The following is a 21,710-nucleotide window of genomic DNA, read 5'->3' on the forward strand; positions in this document are numbered from 1 at the left end:
CAAAAAATGTATTGCGCTGCACTAATAGCACCCTTAACTGCGTGCGATTAGCGCACGGTATCTGCGGTCTTTGCAACCGATTCACTAAAGATATTGCGCGGATGATATACTAGTGCAAACACGCCCATAGGTGTGCAATTAGCTTCTGATTAGCTCCAGCGCAGTTATACTGTATATTGTATAGAAAGTGTACATAAGGAGGCGGTTAGGTGGCCGAGCGGAGATTGCGTTCGTCACCAGCCCCGGAGCTGAGCTGGATTTGCCTGTTCGAATCCAGCTCACAGCTCCGGGGTTGTCACCAGCTTGGCTGGCCGTCTGCACTGATACAATTGGCTGTATCAGAGGGTGGGAGAAGCTGGCGGGGTGGGTCCGGGTCGTTGTAAACAGCGACTCCTACAGTTCGGTCGGGGCGCCTGCTAAGCGCGGATTGGACGTGAGGGGGATAGTGTGGTCCTCCCACACGCTACGCCCTCTCAATGAGAATCCGCGCTGCCAGGTGAAAAGAAGCGGTGATTGGCTGGACGTGTGTCGGAGGAAGCACGTGGTAGCCTCCACTTTCCCAGATGATCTGACTGTGGGGGGTAAGTGCGCAGCGACCAGGAAAGGACTGGGAATTGGCATACGACTAACATTGGGATGGGAGAAAATCTGCGGAAAATGGAGGGGGAAAAAGACCAATAAAAAAAAAAAAAAAAAAGTGTACATAAGACTTTTTGCCTTTTGTATTTTATCTTTATTTGTATCATGTCTATTTTATTTTATTTCTATTCTATTTTATTATTTTACTCTATTATTATTTGTATTTTTTGCACAATCGAAGCGGGCATGGCCACCTTCATTTCACTATATCCCTTGTGTATGTATGTGATGAATAAACCTCTTGAATCTTGCTAATATCAACAGTTGACAGGGAATCAAATGTAGTCTGTTTTGGATGTTTGTTTTTGTTGTCAAGTATATTATTCTATATACAGTCTATATACACAATCGGTTCCATTCAGGGTTTCTGAGGTGTCGCAGATCATACAAATGCAAAATGTCTTATAGTTCAACAGACCCTCGGTTGAGTGTTTGAATCTAGCCGATTCAACTAGTGAAAAGACAGCATCAATGTGGCTATCCTTTAACACTTTAACTGCCGGAAGACGTGTTTAGGCGTCCTTCCCCGCCATGCTCAAGTTGCCGAAGACGCCGTAACTCGTCTTTGATATCAATATTTCAAAAATCTGTGATCGGATTCATATTTCCCATCCGCTGGCCTGAGACCCACCAAAAAGCCCCACTGAACCCTCTAGCGGTTCAAGAGCGCCATCTGGTGGCCGATCGGCACAATCGCCAAACATGAAGTTACTTGGACGATGTGCTATTCACCCATATTACTTCCGGGCACTCGGTATATGTCCCGGCACTCTAGCTCGTCACAATACATAGCGATCCGTTGCCAATAACTCGATAAACAACATGATTTGGACGTATATACCATTATACAACCTGGAAATGGACCGGGTATTCCAACATCCCATAATAGGAAAATGTATACTCCACGCTCATCGCCCAACGGCGCGAGGAAGATACGGTAAGATTCAGCGTTATTTTTCAATGTCTTCTATACTAACTGATCTGATGAACATTTGACCCACATTAGATGAATGGTATAACGCTGCCCACGGAATTATAAACGCCCCCTCGCCCATCCGGTCAACATCAGATGACGTGTAGTAACTTCCAGAAGTCCGTCCAGTTGGATTTTTTTATATCGCGCCGATTGCTATCAAACTGTATTTGATCATCAATATAATGCATTTGGGGCTATAAATCACGTTCTGGAGAAAGCTGCAGAAAGAGATGAAAACATACTTATACTTTAGATCATATTTTAGTATGAATATGTGAATGAAAAAGTTTAACGTTCATACACCCTGAACAATACATATAGGACATTGAATGGGCCCTAATAATGGCAATTTAGCAATAGAATTTAAAAAGTTATAGCCCTGCAAATAAGGGGAACTTCTCCATAGACAAATAGAGCTGGCAACCTATGGTATATCATGAATTTAGCCTTAGGCAATCAAAGTGTTAATAACCAGGCTTTTATATAAACTCGTTACAAAAATGAGTCTAAAGTATGTGTCTCAATGGCCTACCTAACGGCTACCCTCTTATGTTTTATAAATAACAGCAGGCCTACATTCTAGCATTTCCACAGTTTCGTTACCGCCCACTCCTTACAGAAAGTGTGTTGGACAGGTAAGTGTAAGAGCCACTGGGGTGATGACAAAGCAGAAATGGTCTTCTTTTCCTTCATGACACAAGTGGACAAAAAAACCATTGTAATTGGCCCAGGGGGAAGAGTGGCTAAGATAGGCTGGATTTGTGTCCCCTCAGCCGCCTCCCTAACCCCTTGGAGGAATCTGGACCCAAACTGCATGCTGTTTTTCTCACATCACGAGGTGTCAAATCCATAAATGATAGAGGTCAACAGGGCACCCTCAACCCCAGAGGGAGCAGGCTGGAACGAGTGATCAAATCTGTTCACGGATATGACCGACGCTGCAATGCATTTGTGTCACGTCTTCTGTTTTATTTTTTAAGTACAGATGGCGGCAGCGACGGCTCTTGCAGCGAGGAGTCGTCCACCTGTCTCAGTTCAAAGGTGTCTCAATTTGTTGCAGCACGTCCTACTCTCTCACTCAAAGTGACTCTTGTAATGTCAAAGGCTTGAACATCACAGAGCGTTCAATTGGTCCAACGGCGTGAGGGGGGGGCGAGGGTTTGAACGAAAAGCAAATGGGATACAGCCCTAGTCAGTAGGCCTACACACCTCAACACCCAAGAGAGCACAATGGAGCGAGTGATCAAATCTATTCGCATAACCCCAAATATGACCCACAATGCGCTGCATTTGTGCCATGTCTTTTTTCTCATTTTCTTTTTAAAATAAAGATGGTGGTGATAATGGAACGGGAAGTTTCTTATTGATCAAGATTAAACACATTTAGAGGAAATTATAAAATGCAATGTAATTTTGTGTTGAATAAGCGTATCATATTCATAACGACCTCTGCTAAGAGGCTGGAATCACTTGTGCGGTGAGGACATTTCCAAATATGTGCTTATTGCACGTTATCGCAGCAAGGTGTCTCAATCATAGTCATTTTCAGCTTGTTGCAGTGTGCTCCTACTCCCTCACAAAAAGTGACCCTTGTAATTACGAAGGCTTGAACATCACAGAGTGCCCCTTTGATCCAAGGGGTGAGGGTTTGAATGAAACAAATAGGATTCAGCACTGGTCAATAGCTTTTGTCCAAACTCACTGAGGCAGGGAGAGGGAGTGACTGCATTGTCGCTCTAAATGTTTGATCAGAGAACAGGCTGAATGTATACTGTAGTTAAGGCCACTTGAACCCTCACCCCAGCAAATACAAACTATTTTGAAACAATGCTATACCAACCATTAGATCAAATTCCCCAAAGACATAGAGAGAGAGAGATAGAGAGAGAGAGACACACACAGAGAGAGAGAAAAAGAGAGAGAGAGAGAGAGAGAGAGAGAGAGAGAGATTTTTTTGATGACATTTTAATGTTTATTAGTCCCATTTTAGTCCTTTAATAAAGGTGAAATGCAGTTGTCATAGCAACACGGGTGAGGGGGAGGGAAGGTACAGGTGCAGGCAGGGTAAAGGCCTCTACATGCTACAGCAACTTCAAAGCAACTTCAACACAACATCAGCGCGATTTCAACGCGGTTGTTTTAGAGGGTCTTGTAGACTGTGTTGCGAGGACGTTGCGTACCTTTCACCCAAATCTAATCTAAACAACCGTTGCGTTGATATTGCGTAGCAGTGATTGGTTGGTAGTGAATGGGGGCGGGGCTGTCATATAATAATATTGGTCCCGCAGCGAGGAATACCATCCGCCATTGTTGTAGCCAGCCAGCTAGCGTTGAACTTGATGCTATTCAATGCTCTATCATACCCAACTAACGTTAATGCCATTCAGAATTTATTAACATAGCTACAACAACACACAGTAACGTTAATATAATTACATGCATCATTGTTTACAATGAACGGACGGTGGGGCAGTTCGAAAGGACTGGACACGGACAAGTTGTTAAACAGCAATCAATTAATTTAATATAACAGGTAGTTCGAGCTGCATTTTCGTGCCTACAACCACAGCCACAGGGATATATCCAGCTTTGACGAGCTCTCTCTCCTCCTGCTGATTAAATTCAGCAGCTCTTCCTCGACCTCGAGTGCCTGTAGCTGCCAGCTAACGTTAAAACTAACCTAAAGTTACACAAGCAGAATACATCACAAATACTTCCGGTCGGGGGATTTCAAAATAAAAGAGCGACGTCTAAAAGCACCGGAAATACGTTTATTTTGTACATTATCTAACGTTAACACGAACCTAAACTAACTTTAGTTAAACTAACTTTGCGCGTCGATTTTGCAGAAGCATAAAGGCAGAATGTCTGCAACACCGTTGCTTTGTCGATGTTGTGTTGCAGTTGCTTTGAAGTTTCTGTAGCATGCAGAGGCCTTAATACAAATTACAATAAAATATAGGATGGCCACTGACAACAGGACTGAGAGGACTGGCCGAGGCCATTTTTGGTGAGTCTATGGCTGAATGTGCTCCTCATCTTTGTTATGGGGGGGTGGGAGGGGTTCTCCAGAATAGAGTCCAGCTTCTCTCTCTGTCACTGCCTCTAGTTTGACCAGTTCGACTACGGAGATAGTGTTCCTCACAACCCTGTTTGTTAGTGTCTCTTGAGTTGATGTTACCCCCACAGCAGGCTATTGCACGTGTTGAAGTACCCGAGTCTCCTCAGGAAGAACAGCCTGCTCTGACCCTTCCTGTGGAGGGCCTCAGTATAATAAGTGTACTCCCAGTAACGTGTAGGTATCCCACCATCCCCACCTCCTCCCCTCAGATGGTGATGGGAGACGGGGGCCTCTTCTTCCTGCTTCTCCGGTAATCCACCACCAGTTCCTTGGTCTTGCTTATGTTGAATTGGAGGTGGTTATTGTCATACACTTTCCAATGCGCGACCCTACTGTCACCTACCCGCGACCCCAATTTGGGTTGCGACCCGTAGTTTGAGAACCATGTGATGTTTTAGAGTGATGTGACCAGGATTACACCAGCAGCAGTTAACAAGTGACAAGTTCTGCACCAATAACAATCTGTATAGTCAAAGCCACACCTCCAAGAGGAGTCACGAACTCGATTCTTGTACCGGATCTCCTCTCTGGTAAACAAGAACACCCTGAAGACTCTGGCAGGAGCACTCATTCAGGGGTACTACGACTATGCTTGCACCTCATGGTACCAAAGCACCTCAAAGGCGCTAAAAACAAAATTACAAACATCTCAAAACAAACTGGTCAGACTACTGCTTGACCTTACTCCTAGAACCCACCTCACCCCTGCCCACTTTGACAACCTAGGATGGCTTAGAGTAGACGACAGAGTACAACAACTTGCAATGGGCCTGGTCTACAAGATACACTACACGACCAAGGTACCCATGTACATGTCAAAATACTTCCCAAAGGTCAGTGAATACCACGATCACAACACCAGAGGGAGCTCCACAAATCATGTTAAACCCAGATTCGGCTCAAATAAGGGACTAAACACGTTTCGCAATTATGCCACATCAATGTGGAATGCCCTACCCAAAGCTGTAAAGGAATGTGGATCACTACCCACTTTCAAAACCTCTCTCAAGGGACACCTACGGGAGACTGCAATTCAACACTGGCCCCTGTAAATATCCTAACCCAACCCCCTCCAATGTACAGTCATTTACCTAGTATGGTTTTGTCAATAGTTCAATGTACAATTTTGTTTGTTTGTACAGTGTCTCCTCCCCCCCCCCCTCAATGTACAGTATTACTTGTTTATACAGTGTGCCCCCCGCCCCCCCCCCCCCCCCCCCAACCACCTCCAATGTAAATTACCCAGTATGGTTGTCAATATCCCAATGTACCCAACCCCCCCCACACAACCTCCTCCAATGTACAGTTTCTACGTCAAATGTATATACTCCCTTTTCTTGACTCCTTCTGTATCACAAACAGTACTGTATTTGCAAATCTGGTATGTCATAAATGTATAGATGTAGCAGTACTGACTATCTGTATGTCATGTATGTCATATATGTCCTGATGAATTGAAAATGGGGGACCCTGATGTAAACAAGACGAAAGTCTTTCTCTGGTCTGCATCCCCTTAACAATTGTGTGTATTGAGCTGTACTGTATTGTACCCATTCTACAATATGTTAATAAAGTTTTCAATCAATCAATCAATCAATCAATCAATCAATTCAATCAACTGTAGAAAAACTCAACACCTGGTAGCCTACCTACCTACAACAAACTAACAACAGACTAAGACTAAATGGACAGATTGCAATCACTGAAAGCAAGAGAGTGAATATGCAACAGTAAATGACAGCAGATGGTGAAGAATGTATCAGAAGTAGGGATGTCCGATATTATCAGCCGATATCGGCATTAAAATGTGATATCGGAAAATATTGGTATCGGTTTTCAAAAAAATAAATATTTTTTTTTTACATTTCTATAACCTTTATTTACCCAGGCAAGCAAGTAAGAACAAATTCTGATTTTATTTATTGTCAAAAGTATGCATATTGTTGTGTTAATTCCACAACAAGAGATATGTAATGTTAATTACCTGCAATTATTAAAAAAAATTGGGGGGGGGGACCCTGCATATATCGGTATCGGTTGATATCGGTATCGGAAATTAAGAGTTGGACAATATCGGTATATCGGTATCGGTAAAAAAGCCAATATCGAGCATCCCTAATCAGAAGCCATGGAGAGCTTGTCAGAGTGCTTTAAAAAGACACATGTAAAAATGTATATATATTAGGCCTGTCCCCGACTAAGGATTTGTATAGTCGACTTTGATTGGCCAAATTTTCTTTTTATCATACCATTTGGGCTGTGGGGGGTGTTTAATGTCTGAAGGAGTCGACTGAAGGCTTCTTGTCCTCTGCGAAAGCATGCAATTGGTCCACTGATGGATACATCTTGATATTTGTCTAGTCTAGTGTGTTCATTAGATGGGTGAAATCCTCTTTCAGTGCCTCTGTGCCCGTTTTCTTAGGCAGTTAGCCTCTCTGGTATGTGCGCCATTAGCATCCGCCACGCTTCTAGGCCTCTTTGCTTTTGGAAAGAATGATGACAAATTTAATTTAATAAAATAAAATTAAAAAATTTATATATATTTTTTTTTTGGTGCATTCGACTAAGAGGTTGGCAGTCGACTACGGCTCCTTTCTTTTTTTTAAAGATTTATTTTGGCGTTTTATCGCTTTATTTCTACTGGGCAGTCCAGTAGGGAGAGACAGAGGAAGAATGGGAGACAGAGTGGGGGGAAGACATTCGGGAAATAACGACGGGTTCGGGAATCGAACCCGGGTCGCACGTGTCGCGGCTGAGCGCGCTATGTGGTTCGCCACTGGGGCGCCCAACTACGGCTCCTTTCGATCGATTATTCGACTATTCAACTAGTCAAAGTTAGCCCTAATATATATATATATAAAGTTGTGTAATAATTGGATAAACGGTAGTGGAGTTATGGCCATTGACAATGCCATGGTGTGGGCCGGGGGACAATGACGTAGCTGTAAAGTGTGATAGAGAAGCGTCTGGCAGATGTGCTTCCCTCACCCACCCATATAGACCACCAGAGGCTCTAACAGGAGACTCCTCGATGCCATTGGCTACACAGCAGGTAAATGCATTCCACCACAATGAAACTGAAAGAATTTTAAACGTCACGAGATGGGAATATAGATTCTAAATGGAAGACTACCTTAGAAATTAGATTTCATTATGGCGCGACCCCGGTCAGTCGCCTCTGGTTTAGCTCCGCGACGATTGTGCACACTTTTAGCTATTATGTTTGTTTTTCTACTTTTTTTATTAAAACATCACTGGCGGGTACGTCAGACACTTATGGACCTAAACTCCGGACTCAAAGAGGAGTTTGGAGACACTTTATGCCTAGAATGGCCAACGGAGATTAGGCGGGACACCGGCAACAAAGGAAAAGACAAAGGAAACGGCAGGAAGAGGCACAGAGGGAGACGTGGAGGTATCAGGCTGAGGTTAAAAAGATCTGCTTACCGCCCAGCAATTCCATCCATCTTTCTGGCGAATGCACGTTCGTTGGAGGGAAGGATGGACGACCTGAGAGCGAGGGTCCGCTTCCAACGGGAGATGAGAGACGTTAACATCATGTGTTTCACAGAAACATGGCTCAAGCCAGCGACTCCGGAACACAGCGTCGCTTCCTCCGACTCCTTCACGTCCTACGAGCGGATCGCACGGCAGCCTCCGGCAAGAGCGTCGGCGGTGGGGTCTGTCTCCTCACGAACAATGTCTGGGTTAACCCCAAAGAGGTGCATGTTCTCTCAAGCTCATGCTCCCCAGACATGGAACATCTTTCAATTCTGTGCCGCCCGTTCCACCTCCCCCGTGAGTTTACCGCGGTCATCATGACCGTTTATATATCCCTCCACAAGCGAATACTGGAAAAGCGCTGGTGGAGCTACACGAACACCTCAATAAACATCAAATCAAACATCCAGGCGCGGCGCCGATCGTAGCTGGTGATTTCAACCAGGCGAATTTGAAAAAAGTGATGCCGTCCTTTTTTCAACACATCGCCTGCTCCACAAGAGGGGGAAACACACTCGACCACTGTTACACCCCGTTCAGAGCCGGCTACAAGGCTGTAGCGGCTCCACCATTGACGGGGGCTACAAGCTCGTCTGATCATGACTCCATCGTATTATTTCCTGCTTACAAACAAAGATCACGTGACGCCGTCGTGTCACGTGAGACAAAAAAATGGACCGACGAATCAGAGGCCACGCTGCAGGACGCGCTCGCAGACACGGATTGGAATATGTTTCAAGGAAGCGCCAGTGACGTCAGCGAGCTCGCGGACACCGTGGTGAGCTTCATAACAACACTTGCTGACGGTATTGTGCCCACGAAAAAGGTGCGGGTTTTCGCAAACCAGAAACCGTGGGTGGACAGTACTATCAGAGCAGCCCTGAACTCTCGCACCACTGCTTACAACCTGGGCAGAGAGTCAGGAAACATGGAGGAGTACAAGGCTCCAGTCTATACTCTGCGCAAGGCTGTAAAACTTGCAAAACGGACATATGCTGATAAACTGGAGACACAAATGGCACAAAACGACACAAGAGGCTTATGGCGGGGACTGAGGACAATAACTGACTACAAAGTCAGCGCCCCCTCAATGGGGAGCGACGACGCCTCTCTCGCGGACAAGCTCAACTCTTTCTACGCTCGGTTTGGTGTAGACGGTGGCGCCGCTGGCTCAACGGCTAGTGACGTCACTGGCGCGCCGGCTGTTGTGGATGGGGGGGGGGGCCAACCGCGGGGGGGCGGGGACGCTCTCTCGTTGTCGGAACACAGTGTGAGAAGAGCATTTATGCAGGTGAACACCAGGAAAGCGGCTGGCCCAGATGGTATAACAGGACGCATACTTAAGTCCTGTGCCAACCAGCTAGCCCCTGTGTTCACCGCCATATTTAATCAATCCCTGGCGGAGTCAGTGGTCCCTGCCTGCTTCAAGATGTCTACCATCATCCCTGTACCGAAGAAACCCTCCCCAACATGTCTCAATGACTACAGACCGGTGGCACTCACCTCTGTGGTCATGAAATGTTTCGAGAGGCTGGTCAAGGATCACATTTGTGCCTCCCTCCCCAGTGATATGGACCCTATGCAATTTGCATACAGGACAAACAGGTCCACTGATGACGTGGTCTCCCAGGTACTGCACAGCACCCTCTCTCACCTTGACCGCCAGAAGGGGGGCTATGTGAGACTGTTGTTCATTGACTACAGCTCAGCGTTCAACACCATAGTCCCCACCAGACTGGTGGACAAGCTGATCGAGCTGGGTCTGATCTCCGCCCTGAGCGCCTGGGTAATAATAATAATAATAATAATACATCTATTTTATATAGCGCTTTTCCAGGTGAAAGACCCCAGGCGGTCAGGGTGGGGGGTCAGACCTCCAACACCATCACCCTGAGCATCGGGTCCCCCCTGCTGTGTTCTGAGCCCCCTGCTGTACTCACTCTACACACACGATTGTGTGGCCAAGTTCAGCTCCAACTCCATAGTGAAGTTTGCAGACGACACAGTGGTGGTGGGGCTGATCTCGGACAACAACGAGAAGGCCTACCGGGAGGAGGTTGAGGTACTGGAACGATGGTGCCAGGACAACAGCCTGCTCCTGAACATTGGTAAAACCAAGGAGCTGATCGTGGATTATAGGAGAGGACAGCAGGAGACACACACATCACTGATGATAAACGGGGCTACCGTGGACAGGGTGAGCAGCTTTAAGTACCTGGGGGTCCACATCTCAGAGGATCTGACATGGTCAACACACATAGACACAGTCGTAAAAAAGGCGAAGCAGCGCCTCTACCACCTGAGACAGTTAAGGAAGTTCAGAGTATCGGGGAAGATACTCCAGTCCTTCTACTCCGGAGCTGTAGAGAGCATCTTGACTGGAAACATCACTGCCTGGTATGGAAACAGCACGGCACAGGACAAGAAGGCCCTACAGAGTGGTGCGCTCAGCCGAGCGTACCACGGGTATTGCACTACCTCCCATGCAGGTTCTATACAAGAGGTGCAAATCCAGAGCCTGCATAATAATGAAAGACCCTCACCACCCCAATAACAGCCTGTTCCAGCTGCTGAGGTCAGGCAGACGCCTGCGAACCCCAGCTACTAGGACAGAGAGGCTTCTTCCCCCAGGCCATCAGAGCCTTGAATGAACACTGAGTGCCACAGAACACTGAACTCTCCACACACAAGCACACATGAGCACACACACGACACACACGCTGTGCACGCTCGCACACTAGCAGCCACTTTAACATGAGCAGGCACACACTCATGCTGCACACGCCCACACTTATGGCCACAAAGGAAAGGTCACTTTAAAAATAGTATAGCAACAGTAACAGTGTATTGCACTACCAAAGGACCTAGCATGTCCTACATGCTCTGTAAATAACTATGTACAGATACCGAGATGTCCCACTATGTTACCTGTTTATTGCACAATGTTGTTTTTATTGGATTCTATTATATGTTGTACTACTGTATTGCACATCGTTGCGGGCAAGACCACCCGCATTTCATTGTATACTTGTATGCCGTGACAAATAAAACTCTTGACTTGACTTGAAATTATATTAAGAAAGTTATATTGCAATATCTGCTACAAGACATTTACTCACTTGCACGCACACACACACACACACACACACACACACACACACACACACACGGTACATAGATTAATAGACTAATACAGCTAGCCATCGGGTGGCCTGTTGGATTTATTCACAAATTACTAGCATCTCATACACAGCGTTGGTCATTAACCCTTTAATCGCTGTTGACGCTGAAACACGTCATTCCCCGCCATGCTTATTCTGCCGATGACACTGTACAGCGTCTTTGATATCAATATTTAAAAAATCTGTGATCGAAATCATATTTCTCCCCCGGAGACATTATATGTACTGGTGAACCCCTGTCAACTCTCTAACGGTTCAAGAGCGCCATCTGGTGGCCGATCGGCAGATCGCCCAGGGAAGAAACAGGGAAGTGGAAGTTGGTGCTCATTTCAATTTGGTCCAATCACTCGCTATAGGTCCCGGGACTCGAGCTCGACACAATGGATATCGATCCGTTGCCAATAACTCGATAAACAACATGATTTGGACGTATATACTATTATACAACCTGGAAATGGATCGGGTATTTCTATATCCCATAATAGAAAAAATTCTGTTCCACGCTCATCTCCCAACGGCGAGAGGAAGCTACGGTGAGTTTCAGCGTTATTTTGTAATGTCTTCTATACTAACTGCTCCAATGATCATATCACCCACACTAGATGAATGATATAACGTTGCCCACGGAATTATAAACGACCCCCCGCCCATCCGGTCATCATCAGATCATACGCAGTAACTTCTAGAAGTACGTCCATTTGAAATTTTTTATCTCGCGCCGATTGCTATCAAACTGTATACAATCATCAATATAATGCATTTGGAGCTATAAATCACGTTCTGGAGAAAGCTGCAGAAAACGATAAAAACATACTTATACTTTAGACCGTATTTTAGTATGAATATGTGAATGAAAAAGTATAACGTTGCTACACCCTGAACAATAGATATAGGACTTTGAATGGGCCATGGTAATGTCAATTTAGCAATACAATTTAAAAAGTTATAGCCCTGCAAAGAAGGGGAACTTCTCCATGTTAAATAGGGCTGGCGAGGGATGGTAAATTATTAATTTAACCCCGGCGATCAAAGGGTTAACAGTCCCACCATCACCAGGATTCTGAACCTCTAGCCAGCACAATTCACAATCTGTCACCTAAACAGCATTTTATGAATACAAGTTGTTTTCTCAATCATTCTCTACTACGTGAGATGTGCAACTAGTTTTCTCAATCATTCTCTACCACAGGAGATGTATAACTATATTTTATATATTACAATGTTGTATGCTAACTCAAGCAAAGCTTCGGTATCCTTTATGAAACACGAGTAATATAATGTAGCTCAAAATCAAGTATTTTACTGCATGTATGATAATAATTATTTTTGATTTGGGGAAATATAATATATAAAGAATGTTGGCAATACGCTTCAATCATTTAGTAAGTCTTAAAAGTTAAAATTTTAGAAAATATAGGATTTAAGATATATATAGTAAAAGTGACAAGGTTTTTCAAAGTGAACTCATTTTGAATGTTGACAAGGCAGGCTGGGCGCTCAACATTCTGAAACCCTGAGGAAAACTGAGGCTGAGGATTCTGGAATGTTAAGGCAGTAATAAGCCTGCCCATCTCAATGCTGAATCTAAAGTGTGTACTGTGTGTGTGTGTGTGTGTGTGTGTGTGTGTGTGTGTGTGTGTGTGTGTGTGTGTGTGTGTGTGTGTGTGTGTGTGTGTGTGTGTGTGTGTGTGTGTGTGTGTGTGTGTGTGTGTGTGTGTGTGTGTGTGTGTGTGTCTGCGTGTGTCTGCGTGTGTCTGCGTGTGTCTGCGTGTGTCTGCATCAATCAATCAAATCCTTTATTTAACCAGATAAGCATCATTGAGATTAAAATCTCTTTTTCAAGAGCGATCTGGCAAAGCAATGTATGTGTGTGTGTCTATGAGTGTGTGTGTGTGTGTGTGTGTGTGTGTGTGTGTGTGTGTGTGTGTGTGTGTGTGTGTGTGTGTGTGTGTGTCTGTGTCTGTCTATGTCTATGTGTGTGTGTCTGTGTCTATGTGTGTGTGTCTGTCTATGTGTGTGTGTCTGTCTATGTGTGTGTGTCTGTCTGTCTGTATGTGTGTGTCTGTCTATGTGTGTGTGTCTGTCTATGTGTGTGTGTCTGTCTGTCTGTCTGTCTGTCTGTCTGTCTGTCTGTCTGTCTGTCTGTCTGTCTGTCTGTCTGTCTGTCTGTCTGTCTGTCTGTCTGTCTGTCTGTCTGTCTGTCTGTCTGTCTGTCTGTCTGTCTGTCTGTCTGTCTGTCTGTCTGTCTGTCTGTCTGTCTGTCTGTCTGTCTGTCTGTCTGTCTGTCTGTCTGTCTGTCTGTGTGTGTGTCTGTGTGTGTGTGTGTGTGTGTGTGTGTGTGTGTGTGTGTGTGTGTGTGTGTGTGTGTGTGTGTGTGTGTGTGTGTGTGTGTGTGCGAGCGTATATGTGTGTCTGTGTCACTCCCTGGGGGATCCTGCAGCACCACACACACAAACACTGGACCTATTTGTTGGGATGAACTACAGCAGCACATAGACGGTGGTGCAGAGAATCCTAAGAAGAGGTTTCCATGAGCCATCGGTCCCTCTGGCTCTCTATGCATCAGTCCCCTCGGGCAGCCAATGCATTTTTAACGGGTAGGAGGAGGCGAGGAAAGAGGAAAGATACGAGGAAACATGGAGGAGTTGGTGAGTTTCCATCCCAGGTCTCGCTAGCTCTTCTGTTATTGTATTGTGATATTTTAACCAATCCATATTTGACATTCCATGTGCTACGGAACAAAATAAATCAAGGGTAGAGTCAAATAAAACACCATCATCCCACAGTCCTACAACCACTGTTGTCGCTGCTGCTTCAGAATTTAATTAAATGTCATGAAGTCATAATTATCTGACTCTGTGGAGCTGTATCAGGGGGCGACGCTTGCGATTACGTTTTTTTACGAGATTTTACACTTTAAATAGTAGTACAACAATGAAGTTGTTGTGGTGGTTGGTTATCTATACAGCCATCAGATCATTATTAATAATAAAAACACAAGATACTTGTACCCTAATGATAAGGATAAGCGCTCAATGAAGAAACCCACTCCCATTACCAAAAGTCTAATATGCCTATACATACTTGTACTATTGAACTACACACTACAACAGCCAATAATGGCCCCCAAACTGCATTGCCAACTTCAACAGACCCATGCGCCTTTGAGCTAGGGCTGGGCGATATATCGAGTATACTCGATGTATCGCGGCTTGTTCTACATGAGATGTAGTAAATTACTATATCGTGAACATCGAGTATATGTTGTCACGTTGCGGCTGAGATGAGACTTGCTTTTGCGCAGAGCTTTACTCTCATTTCATTATAGACACATGACCAGCGCTGACCTTAAATGACATGCAATTGTAATTTCATTAGACAGACCAGCGCAGACCTTTAATGACATGCAATTTAATTGACACGAGCAATGGGCTAACGTTAGCTGCTAACCAAGTTATCCATGAGGACTATGCTAAGCTAACTAGCGTTAGCTGCTAACCCTGGAAAACGCTCAAAGCGGACTCCACAACACTAGTTCCATTCGTGAGGAAAGGGGGTGGGTTATATTGACAACGCTTGACGGTTTAAACATAACTTCATATTTATTGGTTATTCGTTTCTTTATATCATCCAGTTTCCATCTCCGTGTGTTAAACTCTTCCTGTTTACATTTGAGTGTGACATCATCACCTACGGCAGCTTAGACGAGGGGGGGGCTGGCTCTCTTGCACGTTCTCGCTCTCTCTCTACATTCAATGATTTAAAGTAGCCAAACGTTACAGTATAAATACTAACTGGATAGTTGATGATATAAACATTTAATTTCATTATCTGAAATATTCTAAAATCATTAAGTCTGCTATAAACCGTTATCCCTTTGTGTGTGATTATTATTTTCTCACAGTAGTGTATATATATATATATATATATATATATATATATATATATATATATATATATATATATATATATGTGTGTGTGTGTGTGTGTGTGTGTGTGTGTGTGTGTGTGTGTGTGTGTGTGTGTGTGTGTGTGTGTGTGTTTGGCTAAAGTGGATAGAAAACACAGTACTTTGCAAAAGTCTTAGGCACCCAAGAGTTTTTATATAAATTGTCTTAGATGTAAATACATTTTTTTATTAGTGTGTCAGTAGACTACTCTTAGTACATTTTCATTAAATTATTTTTTAAAGTATCTTCATGGTTTAATAATGCAAACATATGTTGCAGGGACTTATTATAATCATCATATTGGCGTGACTATGCATCAAAGGGTTAAATCAAGCATTTTTAAGTGCTTTAGAGGAAATGTCAAAATATCGCGATATATATCGTGTATCGCGATATGGCCAAGAAATATCGCGATATCATTTAGAGGCCATATCGCCCAGCCCTACTTTGAGCTCCAGGTATTGATAATGCTAATGCTACATATTCTACCACATGGCCGCTGATGGCCACCACAACCCAACGTGTATATAGATAGGCAGTGAGAGGAAGCATATCACCAGGGTTATCAAGTGGGCACCTCCCTTCACTTCACTTGTGTGTTTTGTGAAGTTAGGCCAACGGCACCTTGGGATACCTTTCCCATACAATGCCTCACTACTAGGGATGTCCGATATTATCGGCCGACCGATATTATCGGCCGATATCGGCAGTAAAATGTGATATCGGAAAATATCTGTATCGGTAAAAAAAAAAAAAAAAAAATTTTTTTTTTTTTTTTTTTTAACCTTTATTTACCCAGGCAAGCAAGTAAAAACCAATTCTTATTTTATTTATTGTCAAAAGTATGCATTTTGGTTTAATTCAACAACAAGAGATATGTAATGTAACTTTTTTAATTATCATATTTTGCACAGATAATGCTTACATTTAGAAAGCCTTTTGAATGCATCCAGTGAAATTATTAGTTACCTGAAATTATTCCGTTTTTTTGGGGGGAAACCCTGCATATATCGGTATCGGTTGATATCGGTATCGGTATCGGTATCGAAATTAAGAGTTGGACAATATCGGAATATCGGTATCGGTAAAAAAGCCAATATCGAGCATCCCTACTCACTACTAATACACAGAGTAACTCCTAGCCATTTCCTAATGTCTGAATTACCCAACCTCTCAAAATGCATACACTGTATTGCTGCAACAATTACCAATGTGTTTTTACACAAATGGCTCAATAAAGGAATCTGAATCTGAATCCACCTCTGATATTGGCACTTTATATTTGTCAATGGCCACATCAACTTAGGGAATAAACCAAACCTGCCTGGAAGCCCTGACTCATCTATCCTTCATATCCCCTCTGCAACATCTTTCATAAGTTGCTCTATCTTTTCACTATCACTCAACTCCCCATTATACCACCTACCCAAACCTTTCACTGACTTGTCTCTTATAGATGGATACCTATAATGCATCCCCCACCCTGTACCCCCCCCCCCCCCCCCCCCCCCCCATGCTGCTTTGACATCCGATTTTTCCCAAGCGGATCAATAAAGGATTATCTTATCTTATCGTACCTTCCCTCTGGCCAATGAAAAGGCTTCTCGACTTACTAGACGCATTCTTCATCCTAGCCCGTTTGAGATTCTCATTTAACTTATTCAGTAACTCTTTTGTACAAGGCACTGTCATGGTCACCAGAGTCATATTATCCATGTACTGTCAGCCATAATTGGTTGGAGGCACAGCTCACCCTGCCGTCTCTCCCCACCTACCACTCACATTGATGCTCTAATAATTACTTCCATCACCCTTTTGAATGCTAGTGGGGAAATAGTACTCCCTGCCATAATGCCAATCTCCAGTCTCTGCCATGCTGTTGTAAAATCTATATAACACATTTTAATATATTAGAAGTATGTTTTAACCAAGTTTACAATAACCCCTGGCACACAAAATAAATCAAAAGCACTCGAAAAAAGGATATGCGCTACCGACCATTTGTCAGGTCTATAAATACTGCATCTCTCGTATCTCGCTTGGCTGCCTGAATCTGGTGCCATATCATGCTAGTGTGTTCTATGCCTCCTGCAAAACATGGGGTTCCTGCTTTCTGAACTGTGGTATCTATTAAAATATTCCTTTCTAAACAGTTTGCTAGCCCCTGTGCCACTATACTAAAGAAGATATTACCTTCTACATTCAGGAGGGATATGGTCAGAAATTGGTTTAAATCTGAGGACTCTTTCTCCTTGGGAATTAGGATCCCCCTTACTCTACATCAAGCTCTTGGTTTTCCATGGTTGCATGACAATGATGTTAACCATAATATCAATGTTAAAACAGCATGATAATGATGTTAACCATATATCAATGATTTAAACAGCATGATAAAGACATTAGCCATACTGTATATCAATGATTTAAACAGCATGATAAAGACATTAGCCATACTGTATATCAATGATTTAAACAGCATGATAAAGACGTTAACCATAATATCAATGATAAAACAGAGGTCTTCTCTATAACCAGATGACATCCCAATTAAGCACTGATGGGAGATTCGGAAGCGTTGTCAGAGATCCCATTTTCCACTGCCATAATCAAAATGGCTAGACAGGATGATCACTCAGAATGACTTCATGAGCAGTGATTAGCATTGTCCCTGCTCTGCCCTCCACGAGATATCGGTAGGTAGAACAAGTGTTCCACTCCATTGCAGAGTCCCCGCCACAGAGGCAAGTCTGTCTGCTAGTGTTTTCCTTTATTATGCCTCTATTGACCATAATCACACGGTGACCATTTTGTTCTTATCTCACCTTGAGTGGGAACAGGGTGGAAAGGAATCCCAACCTGAGCATGACATATACTGTAAGAGCTAAATGGCTGCTGTGTGAATATGGTCAATTCACTTTATTAGTCCCAACCACTTTCACCATTATTTTTCTTTATTTCTGGTTGCTGAACTCCGAGGCCATGGAAGTCTAGGCCGTGTGTGTGGATGAGGGGTGGGCGCTGTAGGGCCCTTGGCCCCTCCCAAAGGTGTGAGAACAGACAATAGGATGTTGGATTATTCCACACTGGCTACCCCACACCAACTTTTACAAACACTAGGTACAGTAAGCAGTGTTCCTGGCTCGAAAAACCTAAACTAACAGATTAATCAAAGCTAATTCAATGCGTGTGACATCACAAAGAGCAATCAATTTGAACAGTGTGTTTATTATGCTCGTTAACACATCTGGCGCCAATAACGTCATACAACGTGTTTCAAGGTCATGCTAATTCTGCCATTCCACGGCATACGACGTTATTGAGATCATATTTCATTTTTTCGCCATGGTATTCATAATTCCCTCACCCAGCCTCGGCTGATACAGTGGGAGCGCCTGCACAACTCTGCAACGCTTCAATACTACCGCCTGGTGGATGATCGGCGAGTTACAACCGGAAATGGATCTCTGGTGATCTCGGTGCACCGGGGAAATGGGTCCGGCACTCACATATTGTTGCGGGACTCTAGACACACATTGTGTATATGGATCGCTGCCATAACTCAATAATCGATATGATTTGGGCGTTTATTATTATTATACAAACCGGAAATGGATCGAGTCGATCCACGTCAAATAAGTGGGATCGGCAAACGGTAAGAGGATGCTGACGTCATTTTCAGCGTGAGTGTTTATTATTATTAATGCAAACTGCTCTGATCAATATATCACCCATACTACATAAAGCATTTACTGACGATCACGGAATTATAAACAACCCCCCCCCCCCCCCCCGTTCAGCCGCGCATGATCAGTCATAACGTTTAGGATCATGTACAGTTGACATTTTTAATATAGCGTGTATCGGCAACAAACGGCAGTTGATCATCTATATATGCGTTTATGCCTATAACTCACGTTCTAGGAATTACTGCAGAAAACGATAAAAACATATTTATATTCTAGACGGTATTTTCGTATGAATCTATGAATGAAAAAGTATAACGTTCCTACATCCTGAACGATAGATAATCGATGTTGAATGGGCCATAGTAATGTCAATTTAGCAATACAATTTAAAAAGTTATAGCCCTGCAAAGAAGGTGAACATCTCCATAGGCTTAGAGTGGTGGCAGAGAGTGGTATGAGACGGGCAAACTCCGTGGCAGTTAATGTGTTAATCTGAAGCCAACCCTAGCTAAACAAACCTGCTCAGCTATGCTCAGTCTCCTTACAACAAAGACAACTGTACAGAAAAAGAACAGCTGGCTTAGCGCTGTTGATTAAAAACGGACTAATATATCCATTTCTAGATACTGTGTTATGCGCACACGGAAATATAAAAGCTGCAAGCTGGCGGCGTTGCCTGGAAACACAAGGTGAATACATGACACATGCATGACACAGGGAAAGTCTAACAGCATAGCCTGCAGTTTATATATAGATATATAAGTTCAAGATGGGGGAGGGAGTATGCAACAGCCCAGTGACCTCTGTTTGAGAAATGAGAGGCTTGGAGCTGGGAGCATGCTTCATTTAATTATGTTTTTGACATGTCAGCATTGGCCGGCGGCACAATGCTTCACCGAGCGCAGTGTAACAGGCCAATCAATAGGAACCACACTAAAGACGGAGGCTCAGGGTAACAGCTCCCCAGGGCCTCCTACTACCAAAACACACACATCCACGTAGGGAGGGACTGGTTATAGGCATGCTTACATACCGTCTACCTAGAGGCACAGACAGATGCAAAAGACGTATGCGGGCAAGCAAATGCATGTACACACAGGCCCATACTGTACATTATGAAACATGGACATACAAATGTGCATAAACATACACACACAAGCACGCACACACACATATTTGCACAATCACACACACACACACACACACACACACACACACACACACACACACACACACACACACTTAACACAGACCTCCCATCTATCCGCCAGCAACACACAGGACCGAGGTGGCAGGCTAGTTGTGGGGGGGAACTGCTCCCAAGAGCAGAGGTGAAGGTGGTTAATTCCTGTGAATGAAGGTGAATTGTCTGGGGAGGAGAGGGGAGACAGCTGAGCCGGTGGGGCGGCGCGGAGGCGGTTGCGGATGGGCTTACCTTGACCTTCTCCTGGAGCTTTCCGAGATGCAGAGTGCCATGCACGAAGCTGGTGAGCACCCCCTGCTTGTCCTGCTTCAGGGCCATGGTCTAGGGGGGCAGAGAGGGCAAAGGAAGGGTTATGGATCTGGGAGTGGAGCGTGGAGGAGGATCAAGAGGAGGTGGGGATACAAAAAAATTAAAAAGGGACGAGGAGAAAAGATGGAGGGAGGGAGGGAGGGAGGGAGAAATGATCATTAAAAATAGTTACAAAATGAGTGGTTATCTCATTTATGAATGCCTATGGGAACCCCTATGGACATACCAGTACATCTGAACATTAACAGGGACATATTATGTATTTTCTCCACAATTTTATACATGTTTGTGAGTTTTTTTGACAAATAAACTGTTTTATTAATTACTTTTTTAATTATGTGCGTGGACAGATCTTCATGATCAATATAGATGTATTAGTAAAACACATGGATCAAAGTACATGTAAGAGAGGTCAAATGAGCTTGGCTAAAGAGGAATGTGCTTTTAATGTGGCCACCGAAAGCACACTCAAGGAGAGATGGTCGTCTGGGCCTTTTGTGTGGAGGAGGGGTGGGGGCTGTAGGGCCCTGGGCCCCTCCCAAAGATGTGAGAACAGACAATAATGATGTTAGATTCTTCCACACTGGCTACCCACTCCTAACAGTAAAGAACTTTTATAAACATTAGATAAGCAGTGTTCCTGGCTCCAAAAAGCTAAACTAACAAGATTTATCAAAGCTAATTCAATCTGTGTGACATCACAAAGGAAAGGCAATCCATTTGAACAGCTTGTTTACGTTTGTTAATCTGAAGCCAACCCTGGCAAACCCTGGCCAAACAGCAAGGAGATACCTATGCAATTTCCCCCCAGACTGCCAAATCCATACAAAGACTAGGAAAAACCCATTTTCCATAATATGTCCCCTTAAACTCACAGCACATAATTGATTCAGTTCAGGACGTACAAAAGGTTCCTAAAATCACATCAACTGTACTGTGAATTCCCTCCCCTGACCATAATTCAAAGATGTTTTATACATTTTTGGACCGGATGTAGTTCTCAAGATTCACTCTTAGCATTTTCCTTTCTTACAGGAAGTCTACTCTTTTAAATCTGTGAGGCAAAGTGAGCTGTGGCAGCGATGTGGAGGAGTGAGGGGGGGAATAAACTAGAAATAGAGCTGATGGGCAATCTTCTCTGA

At 43.9% G+C, this 21,710-nt stretch overlaps 1 protein-coding gene across 1 annotated transcript in view; it reads right to left on the reverse strand.

Annotated features, from left to right (window-relative positions):
• The window catches only part of cep89 (centrosomal protein 89), a 371,884-nt gene that overhangs the window by 237,703 nt on the left and 112,471 nt on the right, over window positions 1-21,710 (reverse strand). Inside the window, exon 17 of the mRNA XM_084337069.1 lies at window positions 20,491-20,580. Coding sequence (XP_084193195.1) covers window positions 20,491-20,580 — 90 coding nt within the window. The remainder of the gene's footprint in view (window positions 1-20,490; window positions 20,581-21,710) is intronic.

Source organism: Notolepis coatsorum, assembly GCF_963971535.1.
Source record: "Notolepis coatsorum genome assembly, chromosome: 20".
Lineage (NCBI taxonomy): Eukaryota > Metazoa > Chordata > Actinopteri > Aulopiformes > Paralepididae > Notolepis > Notolepis coatsorum.